The following is a 16817-nucleotide window of genomic DNA, read 5'->3' on the forward strand; positions in this document are numbered from 1 at the left end:
AGAACCGATCGTGGCCAGATCAGTAGGTCGTTACAGGAGAAGGAGGTGCCAGAGGCCCAAGACTCCACATATCCCAGGTTATCAGAACAATTTTACAATTAACTCGGTAGAGTTGGTCTCGGTAATGAGGAACATAAATGAAGCTCGGTTCATGAAGCCAATACGATCAGATCCTAGTCAGATGGATCCGAGTTTATGGTGTGAATACTATGGAACTCACGGCCATAGAACCGGGGACTGCCATCATCTTCGCGAAGAGGTGGCGACATTGTTGAAGAATGGCCATCTCAGGGAATTCTTAAGCGACTGAGCCAAGAACAACTATGGCAGAAGCCGGGATAATGCAGAGCCTTCGAAGGCAGTAGAAGGGTCACCTTGGATTAACGATGTAACCTTCTTGGCAGCGAAGAAAAAAAAGATATCGATGACTCATAACAAGAGACTCCGGGAAGTCTCGGAAGATGATATTCACCTTCACGGAGGAGGACGTTGACAGACTTCTTCTGTTACACAATGATACTTTGGTAATCTCTCTTAATATTTTAGATTTCAAAATTATGCGTGTTTTGGTGGACCCAGGAAGCTCAGCCAACATTATTAAATGGAGAATGTTGGAGCAAGCAAAGCTGGCTGGAAGCATTATTCCAGCGACAAAGCTCTTAGCTGGCTTTAACTTGACAATTGTGACGACCCGAGGGGAGATTTTGCTACCCACAAACGCTGAAGGAGTGACCAAGACCACCTTATTCGTAGTGGTAGATGGCGATATGGGTTATAATGCAATCCTCAGAAGGCCGTGGATACACAAGATGAAGGTTGTACCCTCAACATATCATCAGTTATTGAAATTTCCAACACCGGAAGGAATCAAGCAAATAAGAGGAGACCAACTGGCAGTGAGGGAGATGAACGCGGTAACTATTTTCAGCAACAAGGAGAAAGAGTCCAACAAATAGCAATTACAGGAACCGATTCCTTCTTCCTTTCCGAATGAAGATGATAAAGACGGGGAGTTGTCAGAATCCTACTAGGTGCCGTGATAATTTCAGGTTCCAGAGGAGACGGATACGACCAAGTCAGCCTCGGAAGAACTCGAGCAAGTGGCCCTGTTCGATGAATTTTTGGAAAGGAAGTTTCACTTCGGAACATGACTCAGTCCCGAACTCAGGTTAGAATTTATAAATTTTCTTAAAGCTAACGCAGATTACTTTACGTGGTCGCACTCGGATGTGAAAGCTATCCCATTAGAGGTGGCTGTTCACAAACTAAATCTGGACCCAAACTTTCCACCGGTAAGGCAGAAGAAACGTTTGATAGCTGAGGTTAGGAACATGTTTGTTGAAGAAGAGGCAACCCGACTACTCAATATCGGTTCGATCTGAGAGATAAAGCGTATGGAATGGTTAGCCAACGTAGTTGTAGTATCCAATAAGAATAACAAATTTAGGATGTGCGTAGACTATAAATAAGGCGTGCTCCACTAGCAAACATTGATTAAATGATTGATGCAATGGCAGGACACGAGCTAATGAGTTTCCTTTATGCTTACTCCGGGTATAATCAAATCAAGATGAATCCAAAGGATCATGAAAGAACTTCTTTTATAACAAAATTTGACGCATATTGCTATAATGTGATGCCTTTTGGGCTTAAGAATGCTGGAGCCACTTATTAGAGCTCGTTAACAAAATATTTGAAAATCAGATAGGCAAAACAATGGAAGTGTACATTGATGACATGTAAGTCAAGTCTTTGAATGGAAGAGATCATTTGAAACATCTTCAAGAAAGATTCAATGTTCTGAGGAAGTATAACATGAAACTTAACCCAAAGAAATGTATGTTTGGGGTTGGTTCCGATAAATTCTTGGGGTTCCTGGTCTCGCAAAGAGGGATCGAGGTAAATCCCGACAAAGTCAAAAAGGACTTTCCGGACCAATTGACAAGTGTAAAGGAAGTACAAAGGCTGACCGGGATGTTGGCGGCTCTCAGTAGATTCATCTCAAGATCCTTTGAAAAGTGCCACCACTTCGTTTTGCTGCTAAAAAAGAAGAATGATTTCGAATGGACTCCGGAATGCCAAAAGACATTGAAAGACCTAAAAAGGTATCTTTCCAGCCCCCTGTTACTATCAAAACCAGGGGAAGGTGATCAATTGTTAATATATCTAGCGATCTTGGAAGTAGCAGTAAGTGTTGTTCTAGTCTGAGAAGAAGAAGGTACGCAATTTCTTATTTATTATGTTAGCAAAATACTGTCGGGAGCGGAGACTCGCTATCTACACCTTGAAAAGTTGGTCTTATCTCTCGCAATCCTCTCTCGAAAGCTTAGGCCTTCTTTCCAGTGCCACCCAATAGTCGTTGTGATGACTTTTTTGCTAAGGAATGTCCTTCACAAGACTTAATTGTTAGGTCATTTGGCTAAATGGGCAGTAAACATTAGTTAATTTTCCATTGAGTACAAACCCAGGACTACGATCAAGTCGCATGTTTTGGCTGACTTTGTGCCGATTTCACTCCCGGGTTAATGCCTATGGCTGCTAAGGAAGCGGTACTGGTGCCAGACACGACATCGATGGTTTGGATCTTGTTTATGGATGGAGCTTCCAACGTAAATGTTTCTGGCCTCGGGGTAGTCCTAATCACGCCCTCGGGGAAAACCTTAAGGCAGGCCATTAAAACTGTTCTTTTAACTAACAACGAAGCCGAGTGTGAGGCTTTGGTTGCAAGACTTGAACTAGCCCGGGGACTAAGCTTTGAGGTCTTTGAGATAAAGTGTGATTCCCAGCTGGTATTAAACCAAGTATGCAGAATTTTCAATACAAAGGAAGAGCACATGCAACAGTAATTGAACATGGTCCGGGCATTGCTTGCACAATTCAGGGAATGGTCAACCATATACATTCCAAGGGAAGAAAACTTGGAAGCAGATGAATTAGCTAATTTGGGATCATCCACGGAGATGAAAGGATCTGACTCCAGTACTGTCGTTCAACATAAATATTCGGTATTGGACGTAGACGATTAACGTGAAGTCAATTCAACCAACTTTGTATGGGATTGGAGGAATGCGTTCATTGAGTACCTTTGGCAAGGTAAATAACCCGAAGACCCAAAGGCATCCCGAGCACTACGAACCATAGTAGCTCGTTATTACCTCATAGATGGGCAGTTATATAGAAGATCATACCAAGGACCATTGGCCTGATGTAGGAGGGGCCTCAGAGGCGGACTACATGATGAGGGAAGTCCACGAAGGGGTTTGCGGCAACCATTCTGGCGTAGACGCGTTAGTTCTAAAGTTGATCAGGGCAGGTTACTACTGACCTCGGATGGAACATGACGCAAATATGTTCATTTAGAAGTGTGATAAATGTCAACACCATACACAATTGGTGCACCAACCAGCAGAGCTCTTGTATTCGGTGATGTCCCCTTGGCCATTCATGAACTGGGGGATAGACATAGTTGGTCCTCTACCACTAGGTCCCGGAAAGGTAAGATTTCTTTTAGTTTTAACTGATTGCTTCAATAAATGGGTTGAAGCAAGTCCTTACCAAAAGATAGGTGAATGCGAAGTGGTCAACTTCATATGAGACCATATAATCTGCCGATTCGGAATATCGAAGGAAATTTCTTGTGACAACGGGCCGTAATTCAAAGGCTCAAAAGTCACCAAATTTTTAAAAGGATTGAAAATAAAAAGAATTACATCTTCACTGTACCATCCAAGTGCTAACAGACTAGTGGAATCAACCAACAAGTTAATTATTCAGAACCTGAAAAAGAAGTTAGAAGATGCTAGGACAAATGGCCCGATGAGCTACCGGTAGTGCTATGGGCATATCGGACAATGACAAAGTCGAGCACACGGGAAACACCTTATTCTCTCGTGTATGGCACAGAAGCTCTGATACTGGTGAAAGGGGGGAGCTGAATTTACGGTATTCCCGAACAAACAAAGGAACAAACAATGAAGCATTGCTGGTGAGGCTGGAATTGCTCGATTAACATAGGGACTTGGCATACGTGAGGATGGTAGGTCAAAATCAAAGGATAAAAATATATTATAATCGCAAGGCCAATCTCCGTTACTTCAAGGTAGGTGACTTGGTCTTTTGAAAGATAACTCAGAGCACTCGGGAAGACAATGTCAGTAAGCTGTGACCAATATGGGAAGGTACTTACCGAATTTCGGTTATCACCAGTAAAGGGTCGTAGGAGTTAGAAAATCAAGATGGAATCAAATTGCCCAGCAATAGGAATGTGACTCACATCAAAGGGTATTATTTCTGATGGATCCTATCAATACTGAAAGTATATGCTGCACTTTATTTTCTCTTCTTCCAGTTTTTGTCCCAATTGGGGTCTTCTGGCAAGGTTTTTAACGAGGCAGCGGCGAAAAGCATACTACGATCGAAAAAGGAAATACCTTTAGATATCAAGGCATGAAAACTTTTACATCGATGGTAAACAGCTATGTGGATTAAGTAATCTTTGGTACGATGTCAAGCTCTACCATCCATCACTAAAAACGGATTACTTAACCATTCACAAGTTATTTCCATCGATGAAGCAAGACTTCCAGTGTTCGAATCCGCATGCTTCGCATTCGAACACTGGAGGGGATAATATTTTATACGACACCAAGTGTGTCACAAAAAGCAGGATTGTTAGAACCAGGATCAATAATGTCTCATCAGGGTCCGAGGACTGTATAATCTGCTGCATAGAAATAAGTTGTACAAGTTAGCCACATATATTGACAATTTTATTTACTTTAGAAAATAAATGCTTATGATAGAAGGAATAAAATAAAGTCCTTTTATTTTTATCTTTTTTCTTATCCAGATGATGAGTTAATTTTACCATTTTAAAGTTAACTAAAAAGTTCAAATGTTTGTACTGGAATGAACATGAGAAGTCCTCTTCAAGAGCACCGTAAATATAAGGTCCCTCTCTTATGAAACCCTCATAGTAAAAGGTAGATTCCGAAAGAGATTATACATGGAATCAAAATCTATCTGATGAAAATATACTTGAAGCATTAATTAGCTACACACAATAATTTTGTACAACACTTGCAAAAAAATATGTATTTATTTATCTAGTGCCAAACTCGGTGAAAAGTTTGGCACAATTACAAAATACAAAAAAACAGAACAAAAAGAAGAAGTTATACTTCATTTCCACCAGAGCCCGAACATAGAGATGGATCCACATTTCCCCCGATAGAGGAAGGCGGGTTCACTACCGATTCAGGACCTACATCTTCTTCAGTCTCCCCTTGGGTCCCCGATTACTCAGAACAAATACTCGAAGAGTCAGTCACAGCGGGCCGAATAGGAAGATTTTGACGAGCAGATAACTCCACTTCTCGGATAACTCCACTTCTCGAGCCTGGGTAATACTATCGTTTATGTTGGCGATGCCTACTTTGGCCTCCTACAAGGTCTTCCTCTTTATATGGTATATGTCATATGTCTTCTCAAAGACAAGGGAATCCTGTTGATCTTGGAGTTTGGCCTGAAGTTGATCGATTGTGGCTTAGAGCTCTTCTATTTCAGATGTCATAGTACGAAGGCGGGCGTCGAGCTCAACATTTGTAGTTGAGTGAAGCCGGTTTTGTTCCATGGACATCTTAAGCCTTTCTTCATTGTTCCCTCTTCTCCTCGACAACATTTGCCTCATCGGATTTGGAGCTTAAGTATGCCTTCAAATTATTGATCTACTCCTCGAAGGCAGACTCACACTCGGCAGTAACGAGCATAACGTCATGGATCTCGGCCCACTTAGCCTTAGTCTCTTGAAGCTTTTTTGTGTAATTGAGGAGCTTCTTGGTTGGGGGCCATTTTATCTTGCTCGCCCTGTTGCAACCGAGCCTCAAGCTCTCAATGGTTTTTGTCTCTAGCACCGGGAGACGCGCGACAAGCTAGTTCCTTTCAGCTAAAAGTTGATCCCCCTCGGAAGTCTTGTATCAGGAACAAAAAATAAACTAGAGTTAGCAGGTTGTTCATAAAGATTTTTTATGTTTGAGCAAGGTTAAGAAAGGGTGTTTTGACGTACCATGGTGCTTGGCCTTCCACCTGTATTTGGGGGGCGTTACTTTCTACCGGCAAAATTATGGAGTCATGCTTTCCAGAAATTTTTGAACACACTGGATCAGGCATTGAACCCGTGGTGGTTCCCATTGGGTAGCTAAAACAAAAGAAACGAGAAAATTAGCAACAAATGAAGACAATCTTTTCACGAAGGAAAGAAGTGAATGGTTGAAAACTTACAAAAGAGATTTCACGACTCAAAAATATGGAGTTGTGGCAGGGATGATGTCCCTGGTAGCAATGACATCGAACCGTTTCATCCATCCACGATAATTGTCATCATCTACGCTGGTGAGGAGAGCATGGTGACCATGCTTGCTAAAGTTTATTACTCTCCCACGAAAATTTTGGGAGAGTAAAGGTTAATTATATGTGCAAGGGTTAGAGTTTCCCCAGTCTCCAAGCACAGTTGGCGAAGGCAAGCCACGAGCCGCTATATAGAGGGGCCTACTAGTGCTAAGTATACCTGACACCGGTGAAAAAACTCTAAAATTATTGGGTCGATCCCTTCACTCGACCCCAAGGTAAATGGACCCAAGGTAAAGGGATATGTATAGACATACGAAAACCCCTCCTTGGAGAAGGTAACCCGCTCTATCATATCCGGAGGAATGATTTCAGGATTGGGGAAGTTGCATTCTTCCTTCACGGTTAGGATACTAGAAGGGCGAATGGAGGAGGGTTACATACTAATTGGCCAAGTCCGTGGAGATATAGAAGGAGCCTTCTCTTGAAAATCGTTTGCAATACTAAGATGATGTGGTATGATGGTGCTAACAATGGGAGGATCAAAATCGACTTCAACCACTTTGTCCTTGTTTTTCTTTGGGCCTCCACTGAAAAGAAGACCAGTATTTCCAAAGAAAGCAGTAAAAGAAGCCATAGTTACTAAAGACTAGTTAAATTCTTGATGAGAAAGTTGAAGAAGATGGAAAAGTTTCTAAGAAAATGCAGGGAAGAAGAAAGATTTATGAAAGTTTTGGAAGTAAAGAAGTAAAAATGATGAGTGGAAGGGAAGTTATAGACGGCAAAAATCGTGGTCATGCTTACCTCGAAAATCGACAAAAATATTTGCTGAATCGTGAGACAACACGTGTTCAGGGATTAAATGCGAGATGATGTGCGTCCTTTCAAGCATCAGAGACAACTCAGGAGCTTTCCCGCCAAGAATGGAATCTTCACCAACATCTTGGTAACACTAAGATATGTTACTAAAAAGTAGAAAGACTATCTGTATGGGGTAAAATTAATTTATAACATATGGTCGAATGGTAATATGACACGTGGAATCAAAGATATGCAAAAGGCAAGTCAGGTAACAACCAATACCGGATACAATGAATTTAATCGACATCAGGTAAATTCCAAAGGGAGCATAGTCAACGGGACAAGATCAAGGGTTTTCCATCAGATAGCATTCAATGAAGGAATATTCACTAACAATAAATAAGCGATCACTGCAGAGAATATTTGCATTCATAGCATGCGGTTACACATTTATCAATAACTCTTTTATTATCATTTAAGAGGATCTTGACCCTAGGATCTTATTTCCCTAAGTAATGCAATAAATAGCAGGCTCAGCATCAATTGTAAGCACATGAAACTTTCTGCATACTAAAGTTTTATTTTACTAATTTTGCTCTCAATTTAACAACTTTATCTGCACTTTATCGTAGTTTTCACTTTTGCTCTCGGAGACACTACGTTCGGAGCGATGCTCATTATCTTCTTCAATTTCAATTGCTAATAGTATTAATATTGTCTCTTTGTCATTTTTTAGATTAAATCAATTCGCTTGTCTAATAACCACATAACAAATTCAACTGTACCATTTTACGGGTAAATATTTTTAAGTTTCAAAAATATCAATATAAAAAGTTAGTTCTAGTTATTGTTGGGTTTTTAAGCTTAAATGTAGCTTAAAAGAGGGTGAAGGGGAAATGGAGAGAAATTGAAAATATTTGAGTTTCCCTCCTTGACAAAGGGACATTGTGCCATATTGGAAGGGAAAAAGGTTTTGACGGGTATATATACAATTACACTTCTTCTAGATCTTAAAGAGTTAAGAAGAAGGCAAGCCTCGCGCTGTCGTCGTCGCTCGCTCGCTCGGCTCGGCTATGGCTACGGCTACGGCTATGGCTACAGCTACGGCTACGGCTACGACTTCGGCTTCGGATTCGAATTCGGATTTGGTCAAATGATCGATTGATTGATTAATTTTTTGGATCAAATTTATTTGTTAATTGTAAATATGGTCATTTTACACAACCAACCCTTCTGAAGAGTTGCACCTCTTCAGTTTTAAAGAGTTGCACCTCTTCAGTTTGATCTCAATATTGGCTATAAATACCAATCCATTCTCTCAGATTTTAAATACGAATTTTCTGAGTTCTCCTCTTTTCTTCTACATTGTTTTAACTACAAAGATAGCAACAGTAAGTGTGATTTGTTACCGATCTTTGTGTTCGCTGAAATACTGGGGTTTGAGATACCGCTACACCAGTGTGTAACTCGTTCTATCGTGGGAGGAAATAATCCACAACCTTGGGTACTAGGAGGGGATTAAATTCCTTAAGGAACACTGTGAATTCAGTGGGCTCGGATTAAATTCTGTTTCTTTAACATTTCTATTTATATGTTATTTTATCTTCTCCAGAATTATTTTACAAATACAGTTTAATAACAAGCTTAAGGAATTTAATATTTTCTATATTTGTAATACACTTACTGTTTCTGGAGACTAAAACCCGTGTGGTTTTCTATTCCAGTAGAGATTAAAATCTACGTGATTTTAACATTTGTTTGTGTCATTCTTTTATAGAAACGACGAATGACAACGGGAACCAGACTGTTCCTACGGTGACTGCCAATGCATCGACAAGTCGAACAACACCGGCATTGACACCGGCAGAAAAATTCGAAAACTTTTCCAGGATTGATTTCAAGCGGTGGCAGCAGAAGAGGTTCTTCTACTTGACGACTTTAATTCTGCAGAAGTTCATTAAGTAAGATGTTCCTGCTCTGCCTGACGAAACTCCAGAAAATGAACGCTTTCTCGTGATTGAGTCGTGGAAGCATTCTGATTTTCTATGCAAGAATTACATTCTTAGCAGATTAAAGGACGATCTGTATAATGTCTATAGTAATATGGAGATGTCAAAATAACTATGGATAGCTCTTGAAAGGAAAACAAAATGGAAGATGCCGGGTTAAAGAAATTTATTGCCGCTAAATTTTTGGACTATAAAATTGTAGATAGCAAGTCTGTTACTACCCAAGTCCAGGAATTGCAAGTAATTATTCACGATCTCCTTGTTGAAGGTATAAGTCAAATTAATACTAATGTTGAAAGTATTAATTATATTGTTTCTACAAACATAATTTTCATTGAAGGTCTTATCATCAATGAAGCATTCCAAGTTGCAGCAATGATTGAGAAGTTACCTCCTTTGTGGAAGGACTTCAAAAACTACTTGAAACACAATCACAAGGAGATGTCCATTGAAGATCTCATTATTCGGTTGAGAATTGAAGAGGACAACAAAGCTGCTGAAAAGAAAGGCCGTGGAAACTCAACAATAATGGGAGCAAACATTGTTGAGGATAGAAAGAGGAAAAAGGCTTATGGACCGAAAAGCAACCCAAGCAAGAAGCGGTTTAACGGAAATTGCTACAACTGTGGAAAAGTTGGACACAGATCTGCAGATTGTCATGCTCCAAAGAAAGACAAGAAGAAAGGTCAAGCAAACATGGTTGAAAAGCACGAAGATGTCGATGACTTGTGTGTTATGCTTTCTGAATGCAACCTGGTGGGAAATCCTAAGGAGTGGTGGATTGATTCTGGAGCCACTCACCATGTTTGTGCTGTTAGAGAAGCGTTTGCTACATATGCTCTTGTTGGACCCGAAGAGGCGCTTTCTATGGGAAATTCTGCAACGGCCAAAATTGAAGGATATGGGAAGATATTTATGAAAATGACTTTTGGTAAGGTGGTGACTTTGAACAACGTTCTTCATATTCCCGAGATTAGAAAGAACTTAGTCTCTGCTGGACTTCTTGTTAAGAACGGGTTTAAGTGTATTTTTGTATCCGATAAGGTTGTAATAAGTAAGAATGAGATGTTTGTAGGAAAAAGTTACCTCACTGAGCGCCTTTTCAAGCTGAATGTAATGGTTGTTAAGAATAATAATAAAATTTCAGCTTCTTCTTACTTACTTGAGTCAAATGAATTATGGCATATACGTTTGGGTCATGTCAATTATAAAATCTTGCGGAAAATGATTAATTTAGAAGTATTGCCTATGTTTGAATGCGACAAATCAAAATGTCTTGTATGTGTAGAATCTAAATATATTAAACATCCTTATAAGTTAGTTGAAAGGAATTCAAATCCTTTAGACTTAATTCATACAGATATTTGCAACATGAAGTCAATATTATCTCGCGGTGGAAAGAAGTATTTCATAACTTTTATTGACGACAGTACTTGATATTGCTATGTTTACTTACTTAATAGTAAAGATGAAGTAATAGACGCATTCAGGCAATACAAAAATGAAGTTGAAACGCAACTTAATAAGAAAATCAAAATGATAAGAAGTGATAAGGGTGGTGAATATGAATCTCCTTTTGAAGAAATATGTTTAGAATATGGAATAATTCATCAAACAACGGCCCCTTACACGCCCCAATCCAATAGGATTGCGAAATGAAAAAATCGTTCATTAAAGGAGATGATAAACGCATTATTGATAAGTTCTGGTTTGCCACAGAACTTGTAGGGGGAAGCCATTTTTACGGCTAACCGGATACTAAATGAGTACCCCATAGCAAAACACAATCCATTCCATATGAAAAATGGAAAGGAAGGAAGCCCAATTTGAATTTTTTTAAAGTGTGGGATTGTTTGGAAAAAGTGCACGTTCCTAAACCCAAAAGAGTAAAAATATGACCGAAAATCGTTGATTGTATTTTCATAGGATATGCGACCAATAGTAAAGCATATCGATTTTTGGTTCATAAATCAGAAAATTCTGACATTCATAATAATACGGTTATAGAATCAGATAATGCTGAGTTCTTTGAAAATATATACCCATATAAAAAGGAATGTGAGTCGATTGGTGAAGGATGTAAACGACCTCGGGAAGAAACAAAAGAAAGTACATTTAATCAGGAGGATCCAAGACGTAGTAAACGTCAAAGAACATCTACCTCATTTGGACCAGATTTTGTGACTTTCTTATTGGAAAATGAGCCTCGAATATTTAAAAAAGCTATATCTTCTTCGGAATCATTGTTTTGGAAAGAGGCATTCAATATTGATACATACTCTCCAGTTACAAGAATTATGTCCATACGAATGTTAGTAGCATTAGCTGCAGTTTATGGTCTTGAAATTCATCAAATGGACATTAAGACGACCTTCTTAAATGGAGATTTGGAGGAAGAAATCTACATGAAACAACCTAAAGGGTTTGTGGTTCCATATAAAGAAAAGAAAGTATGTAAACTTGTTAAGTCACTTTACGGACTAAAAGAAGCTCCCAAACAATGGCATGCGAAATTTGACCAAACAATGTTGTCAAATGGTTTTAAGATAAACGAATGTGATAAATGTGTGTACATTAAAAATGTTCCAAATCACATAGTCATTATTTGCTTATATGTGGATGATATGCTGATAATGAGTAATGACATTGCCAACATAAATGTGACTAAGCATATGCTAACTAGCAAGTTTGATATGAAGGACTTGGGGGTTGCTGATTTAATTCTGGGAATTAAGATCAATAAGACTCCTCAAGGTCTGGAATTGTCACAATCTAATTATATTAAGACAGTACTTGGAAAATTCAAGAACTTAGGGTTTAAAGTTGCAAAGACTCCAATTAACGTTAATCTTGCATTAGCAAAGAATAAAGGTCAACACATATCACAATTGGATTATGCTCGTGTGTTGGGATGCTTAATGTATATCATGAATTATACAAGACTATATATAGCTTGTGCTATAAGTAAATTGAGTCGATACACGAGCAATCCAGGTCAATCTCATTGGATAGTAATGAAACGAGTTTTGGGATATTTAGAACATACCTGGGACTTTGCTTTGCACTACAGTAAATATCCTGCAGTGATTGAGGAATACTGTGATACAAATTGGATCATCGGTTCAACTGATTCTAAGTCCACAAGTGGATATGTATTCCCTATTGGTGGAGGAGCGGTATCTTGGAAGTCATCCAAGCAAACTTCTATTGCCCGCTCTACAATGGAGGCTGAGTTCATAGCCTTAGATAAAGCCAGTGAAGAAGCTGAATGACTCCGAAATTTCTTGGAAGACATTCCATTTTGGCCCAAACCGTTGGCACCAATATGCATACATTGCGATAGTCAAGCGGCAATTGGAAGGGCTGGGAGTGTGATGTATAACGGTAAATCTCGTCATATACGACGAAGACATAAAACCGTTAGGCAATTACTCTCTAGAGGAATTATCCCGATTGACTATGTATAGTCAAGCGATAATGTATCGGATCCACTTACAAAAGGCCTAACTAGAGAGGTAGTTGAGAAATCATCGAGGGGAATGGGACTATGGCCAAGAACAAGCTATTGTGGCGGTAACTCTACATAGAAGACTGGAGATCCAAAGATCTAGGTTCAAGGAGATCAAACAAAGTCATTAATGACAGTTCAACATTGCCAACTAAAAGTTTGGTCAATTCTCGTGATGAGACAATGTTCAGTACCAAGGATAAAATATTAAGGCTTTTTAATGATTTCTAAATTTGATTCGGGGTATATCAAATAGTGTATCTACTGGATGACATGTTTAGGAATCACCTATGTAAATGTGAAGTGTTAGCCGCTTCAAGGAGAATTTTGTAAGGCCAATTCTCTACGCACTTATAAAATCAGGCGGAGTTCATGGCTGAAACGAACACAACAATGAGAGCCAAAGACGGTTAAGGGTTGGTTGTGTGACTTATGGTTGTCTAGGTATACACCAAATTTTGACGGTTCAAGGATATAAAATCTACCGATTGCCCGAGTATATTCGACATAAGTTCACTACGGAAGTTCAAAGGGAAACCTACTTTTCCAGATGCAATTAATTCTTGCTTGCGAATCACACAGTTTTTCATGCATATTTTCGTGATATAGCTATTCCCCATTCATATGGGGGATTGTTGGGTTTTTAAGCTTAAATGTAGCTTAAAAGAGGGTGAATGGGAAATGGAGGGAAATTAAAAATATTTGAGTTTCCCTCCTTGACAAAGGGACATTGTCCCATATTGGAAGATGAAAAGATTTTGATGGATATATATACAATTATACTACTTCTAGCTCTTAAAGAGTTAAGAAGAAGGCAAGGCTCGCGCCGCCGTCGTCGTGGCTTGCTTGACTCGGCTACGGCTTCGGATTTGGTCAAATGATCGATTGATTGATTAATTTTTTGGATCAAATTTATTTGTTAATAGTAAATATTAACAGAAATGTTATTAAATATCTATTTTTTTATTAAATCCAACGGAATAGTATATGCCCTTTGTTTTTTGTAAAAGCCATTTAATTTATGGTCGTTTTATACAACCTTGAATATTAGGAGAGGATTAAATTCCTTAAGAAAACACTGTTAATTAAGTGGGCTCGGATTAAATTTTATTTCTTTTATATTTATGTTTATATGTTATTTTGTCTTCTCTAAAATTATTTTACAAATACAGTTTAATACCAGTTATTTGGTAGGACCATCAACGCTCAATTAACTTTATATTTCCTCTGTCTAATTTATGTGTAATACGTTTTTTCTACTATGTCCACAAGAAGAATCTTATCGAGGGACCTTGGACACGTGATGTAGCACATCTTACAAACAAGGAATCTTATCTATCTTTTTACACAATTTTTTGGTGTTTTCTCCTGTTTCCTCATTTATCTTACTATAGAAATCCCTTCCCAAAAGCCACCTTTATCTTATTGGAGAAACCCAAAAGTTTGTAACGCTTCATTTGCTAATTCGGAAAATAGTTACCACTTACCACAAACAACTATAGGGGAATTAGATGAAAACGAGAAGGGAGCAATTCTTCATGAAAAGGAATGATGGTTCTTAATAACGTTCTTACATAAATAAAACGGATACATAAGAACGGTTATCGTTTTTCATAGTAAAGTTAGAAAACCAGAGCTCATGTGTAAACATTTTCACACACCTATGCTTGAATGACAAATATGTTTTCTACTGTTCATATAACTAATTCTCTCTTCTTCGGCAATCTCCACAGCGATCTCTGTCCAAAGATGTATTTGGTGTAAAATTACAACTAGATCTTATACATATCGGAAGGCGCGACTTTCCCGACAAGCGGCATAATATATCTGCCAAGTGGAAAGAAATCTCCAGGTGGAGAACAACAATAAGGTTCTGCCTTTTCGATTTTTCCTGTTTCCCCTCCAAGTTACTTTCTTTTTCCCCTCCGATATATTCTACTTTCCTCAACTAATGAATTCCGCCAAAAGAAACAAAGAAAAGGAAGGAAAAGAGGGGAAATATTAAACCATCGGTTTTTTAGAGTTTTCTCTTCTACTATATAAAATTCTCATTATTTTATTTTGATTTTGTTGATGTTCTATTTGAACATATATGAGTTCCAATAGTACCAAATACAGTAAACTGGGTGAGATTTGCTTTTGAAACAATTGAGTAGGTAGAGGAAATAAGGTTAACAATTTGATCCATAGTGGTTGAGAATATAATCGGCTTTTGAACATTGAGAATTGTGCACAATTGTTATCTTATTGTTTTAAAAAAAAAACTGTTTTTCCTTTTCTGATTTTTTGTGATTTTTAAGCTTGAGAATAGAATTAATCTTACAACACTGAGAAATATATAGAATTATTATTATTTAGAAATTAAAGAAGATAGCAAAATCTTAGTTTATCTTCATTTTGCTCTTCTGATTTTTTGTTCCTCTTCTTGATAAGCAGAAAATGTATACGACATTGAGTACGTCCCCAAATTTAGAAGATTATTTACCGAAGACTACAGGTAATCTTTTTTCATTAGTTAATGATCGAGAATTATTTGCTTCAGTTTTGCGCATGCCATAGAATGCGATGTTATTTTGACAAAAATTATCATTTTTCTCTATCAGTATGTACTCGTGTGTGTTTAGATTTGTGTTGAATTGACACACGTATGATTTTTAGTTGAATTGATAGTATTAATTTTGAATTTAGCCAAATATACGTGAGTACATGACCATAAAAATTTTGAATCATGTTAAAATATGCTAAAATGACTGAATTTCTCTATAGATGGATTAGATGTATTCAATATTGTACATAGCTTATAAATGATTGAATTTCTCTATAGATGGAGGATGAACTCAATATTGTTATAAATCATAAACTCAAGTTTGCACTTATTTAATTGTGCTCTACTCCGGCTTTTGCAGTTTACAAGTTTAATTCATTGTTTAAAAGGGATTTGAAATCCTGATCTGGATATATAATTTCTATAATATAGTTCTTCAACTTAATTTCTGATGAATGATTATAGGAGGTGGAATTGATATTTGGGATGCAGCTCGTGATAACAAGAGCAACAAAATAATTTCAGGGCATCTACTTCATGATTGTGAGGAAGAACAAGGAAGCAGAAAAGATTGTTGCTGGTGTAACTATTACACATGGTTGCATACTTCCATATACAGTATACAAGGTCGGTTTGTTGCCTAAAAAGACTTTTTGCTGCTGACTAAAAATGTATATATTTCATTTGTATAACTTTACTCTCAATGTACAAAAGAAAGAAATAAATACTTTTATTTGTATGGTAATTAGTAGTTTAATGATGAAATTTACCTTTTAAAAATCCTTACAAGCATCAAGAACCCCATGTCAACAATGAAACATAGCTTCGCATGAGCTATTTCTCTTTACGATGTCTCAATTAATGACTTCAGAAAGATCAACTATACTATCTTAGAAAAGCTTCTTTAATGAATTTATGTAGGATGCATTACATTTGAACTATGATAAATGAAAATACCTACTTATCATGTAAATCACACATTTGTACATATATACGCTCACACCTTCCTCTCCCCACACAAACACACACATATATATCTTGAAAAGACTTTCTTTTTTAACATGAAAAAGTTATTTCTTCTATATATCTATTGACTAAAGTTATAAAAAGTATATTTCTAAATTTACCAAAATACCGCGCGAAGCGCGAGAAAATTGATTAGTTTAAAAATATTTTAACTTTAAATTTTATATTTTACCCTTAATAAGATGATTTATAGTCACACATACGCCTATTTATGGCTTAATTTAGATCACAATTTTGAAATTTTTTGAAAGAGTTCAGGCTCAAAGAATATTGAGAAGTCCCAAAAATTTTGAAGAAAACTTTGCTTGTGATTTTATATGGTATCAGTTCCAAAAGTCTCAGTATGTGCACAAAAAGAGTTAAAGTTCTATGCTGACAATGTGTAAAAATAATATAATCGGGTCATCTATGTAGTAATTACTGGTAATATTTTTGAAAATTATTAATTTTTAATTTATTAAAAATAGTAACTAATTTTCTATCTTATGTTAAAGTTTACTAATGGTATAAAAATCTTTACCCTATAAATATATATAACTTAAATACATCTTAATTTACCAAGTTTAAACCTAATAACCACTAT

The 16817-nt window shown here is 37.3% G+C and overlaps 2 protein-coding genes and 1 long non-coding RNA gene across 3 annotated transcripts; all 3 read left to right on the forward strand.

Annotated features, from left to right (window-relative positions):
- Positions 1–461: 461 nt before the first annotated feature.
- LOC104090405 (uncharacterized) lies at positions 462–956 on the forward strand. The gene has a single exon (XM_009595491.2). It carries the CDS (start codon positions 462–464, stop codon positions 954–956), a length of 495 nt encoding a protein of 164 aa, XP_009593786.2.
- A 10832-nt stretch (positions 957–11788) lies between these two features.
- On the forward strand, positions 11789–12427 carry LOC138901233 (secreted RxLR effector protein 161-like). The gene has a single exon (XM_070188979.1). The coding sequence runs from the start codon at positions 11789–11791 to the stop codon at positions 12425–12427; it is 639 nt and encodes a 212-aa protein (XP_070045080.1).
- A 1622-nt stretch (positions 12428–14049) lies between these two features.
- LOC104090404 (uncharacterized) lies at positions 14050–15953 on the forward strand. Its single transcript, XR_684937.4, has 3 exons — positions 14050–14533; positions 15100–15160; positions 15674–15953. It is a non-coding gene; the product is annotated as an uncharacterized lncRNA (long non-coding RNA).
- The last annotated feature ends 864 nt before the right edge of the window (positions 15954–16817 follow it).

This window comes from Nicotiana tomentosiformis, chromosome 11 (genome assembly GCF_000390325.3).
Source record: "Nicotiana tomentosiformis chromosome 11, ASM39032v3, whole genome shotgun sequence".
Classification (NCBI taxonomy): domain Eukaryota; kingdom Viridiplantae; phylum Streptophyta; class Magnoliopsida; order Solanales; family Solanaceae; genus Nicotiana; species Nicotiana tomentosiformis.

Bases quoted from the DNA above. Each gene is read 5' to 3' on its own strand.
- LOC104090405 (XM_009595491.2), top strand. From the start codon at position 462: ATGATATTCACCTTCACGGAGGAGGACGTTGACAGACTTCTTCTGTTA.
- LOC138901233 (XM_070188979.1), top strand. From the start codon at position 11,789: ATGAGTAATGACATTGCCAACATAAATGTGACTAAGCATATGCTAACT.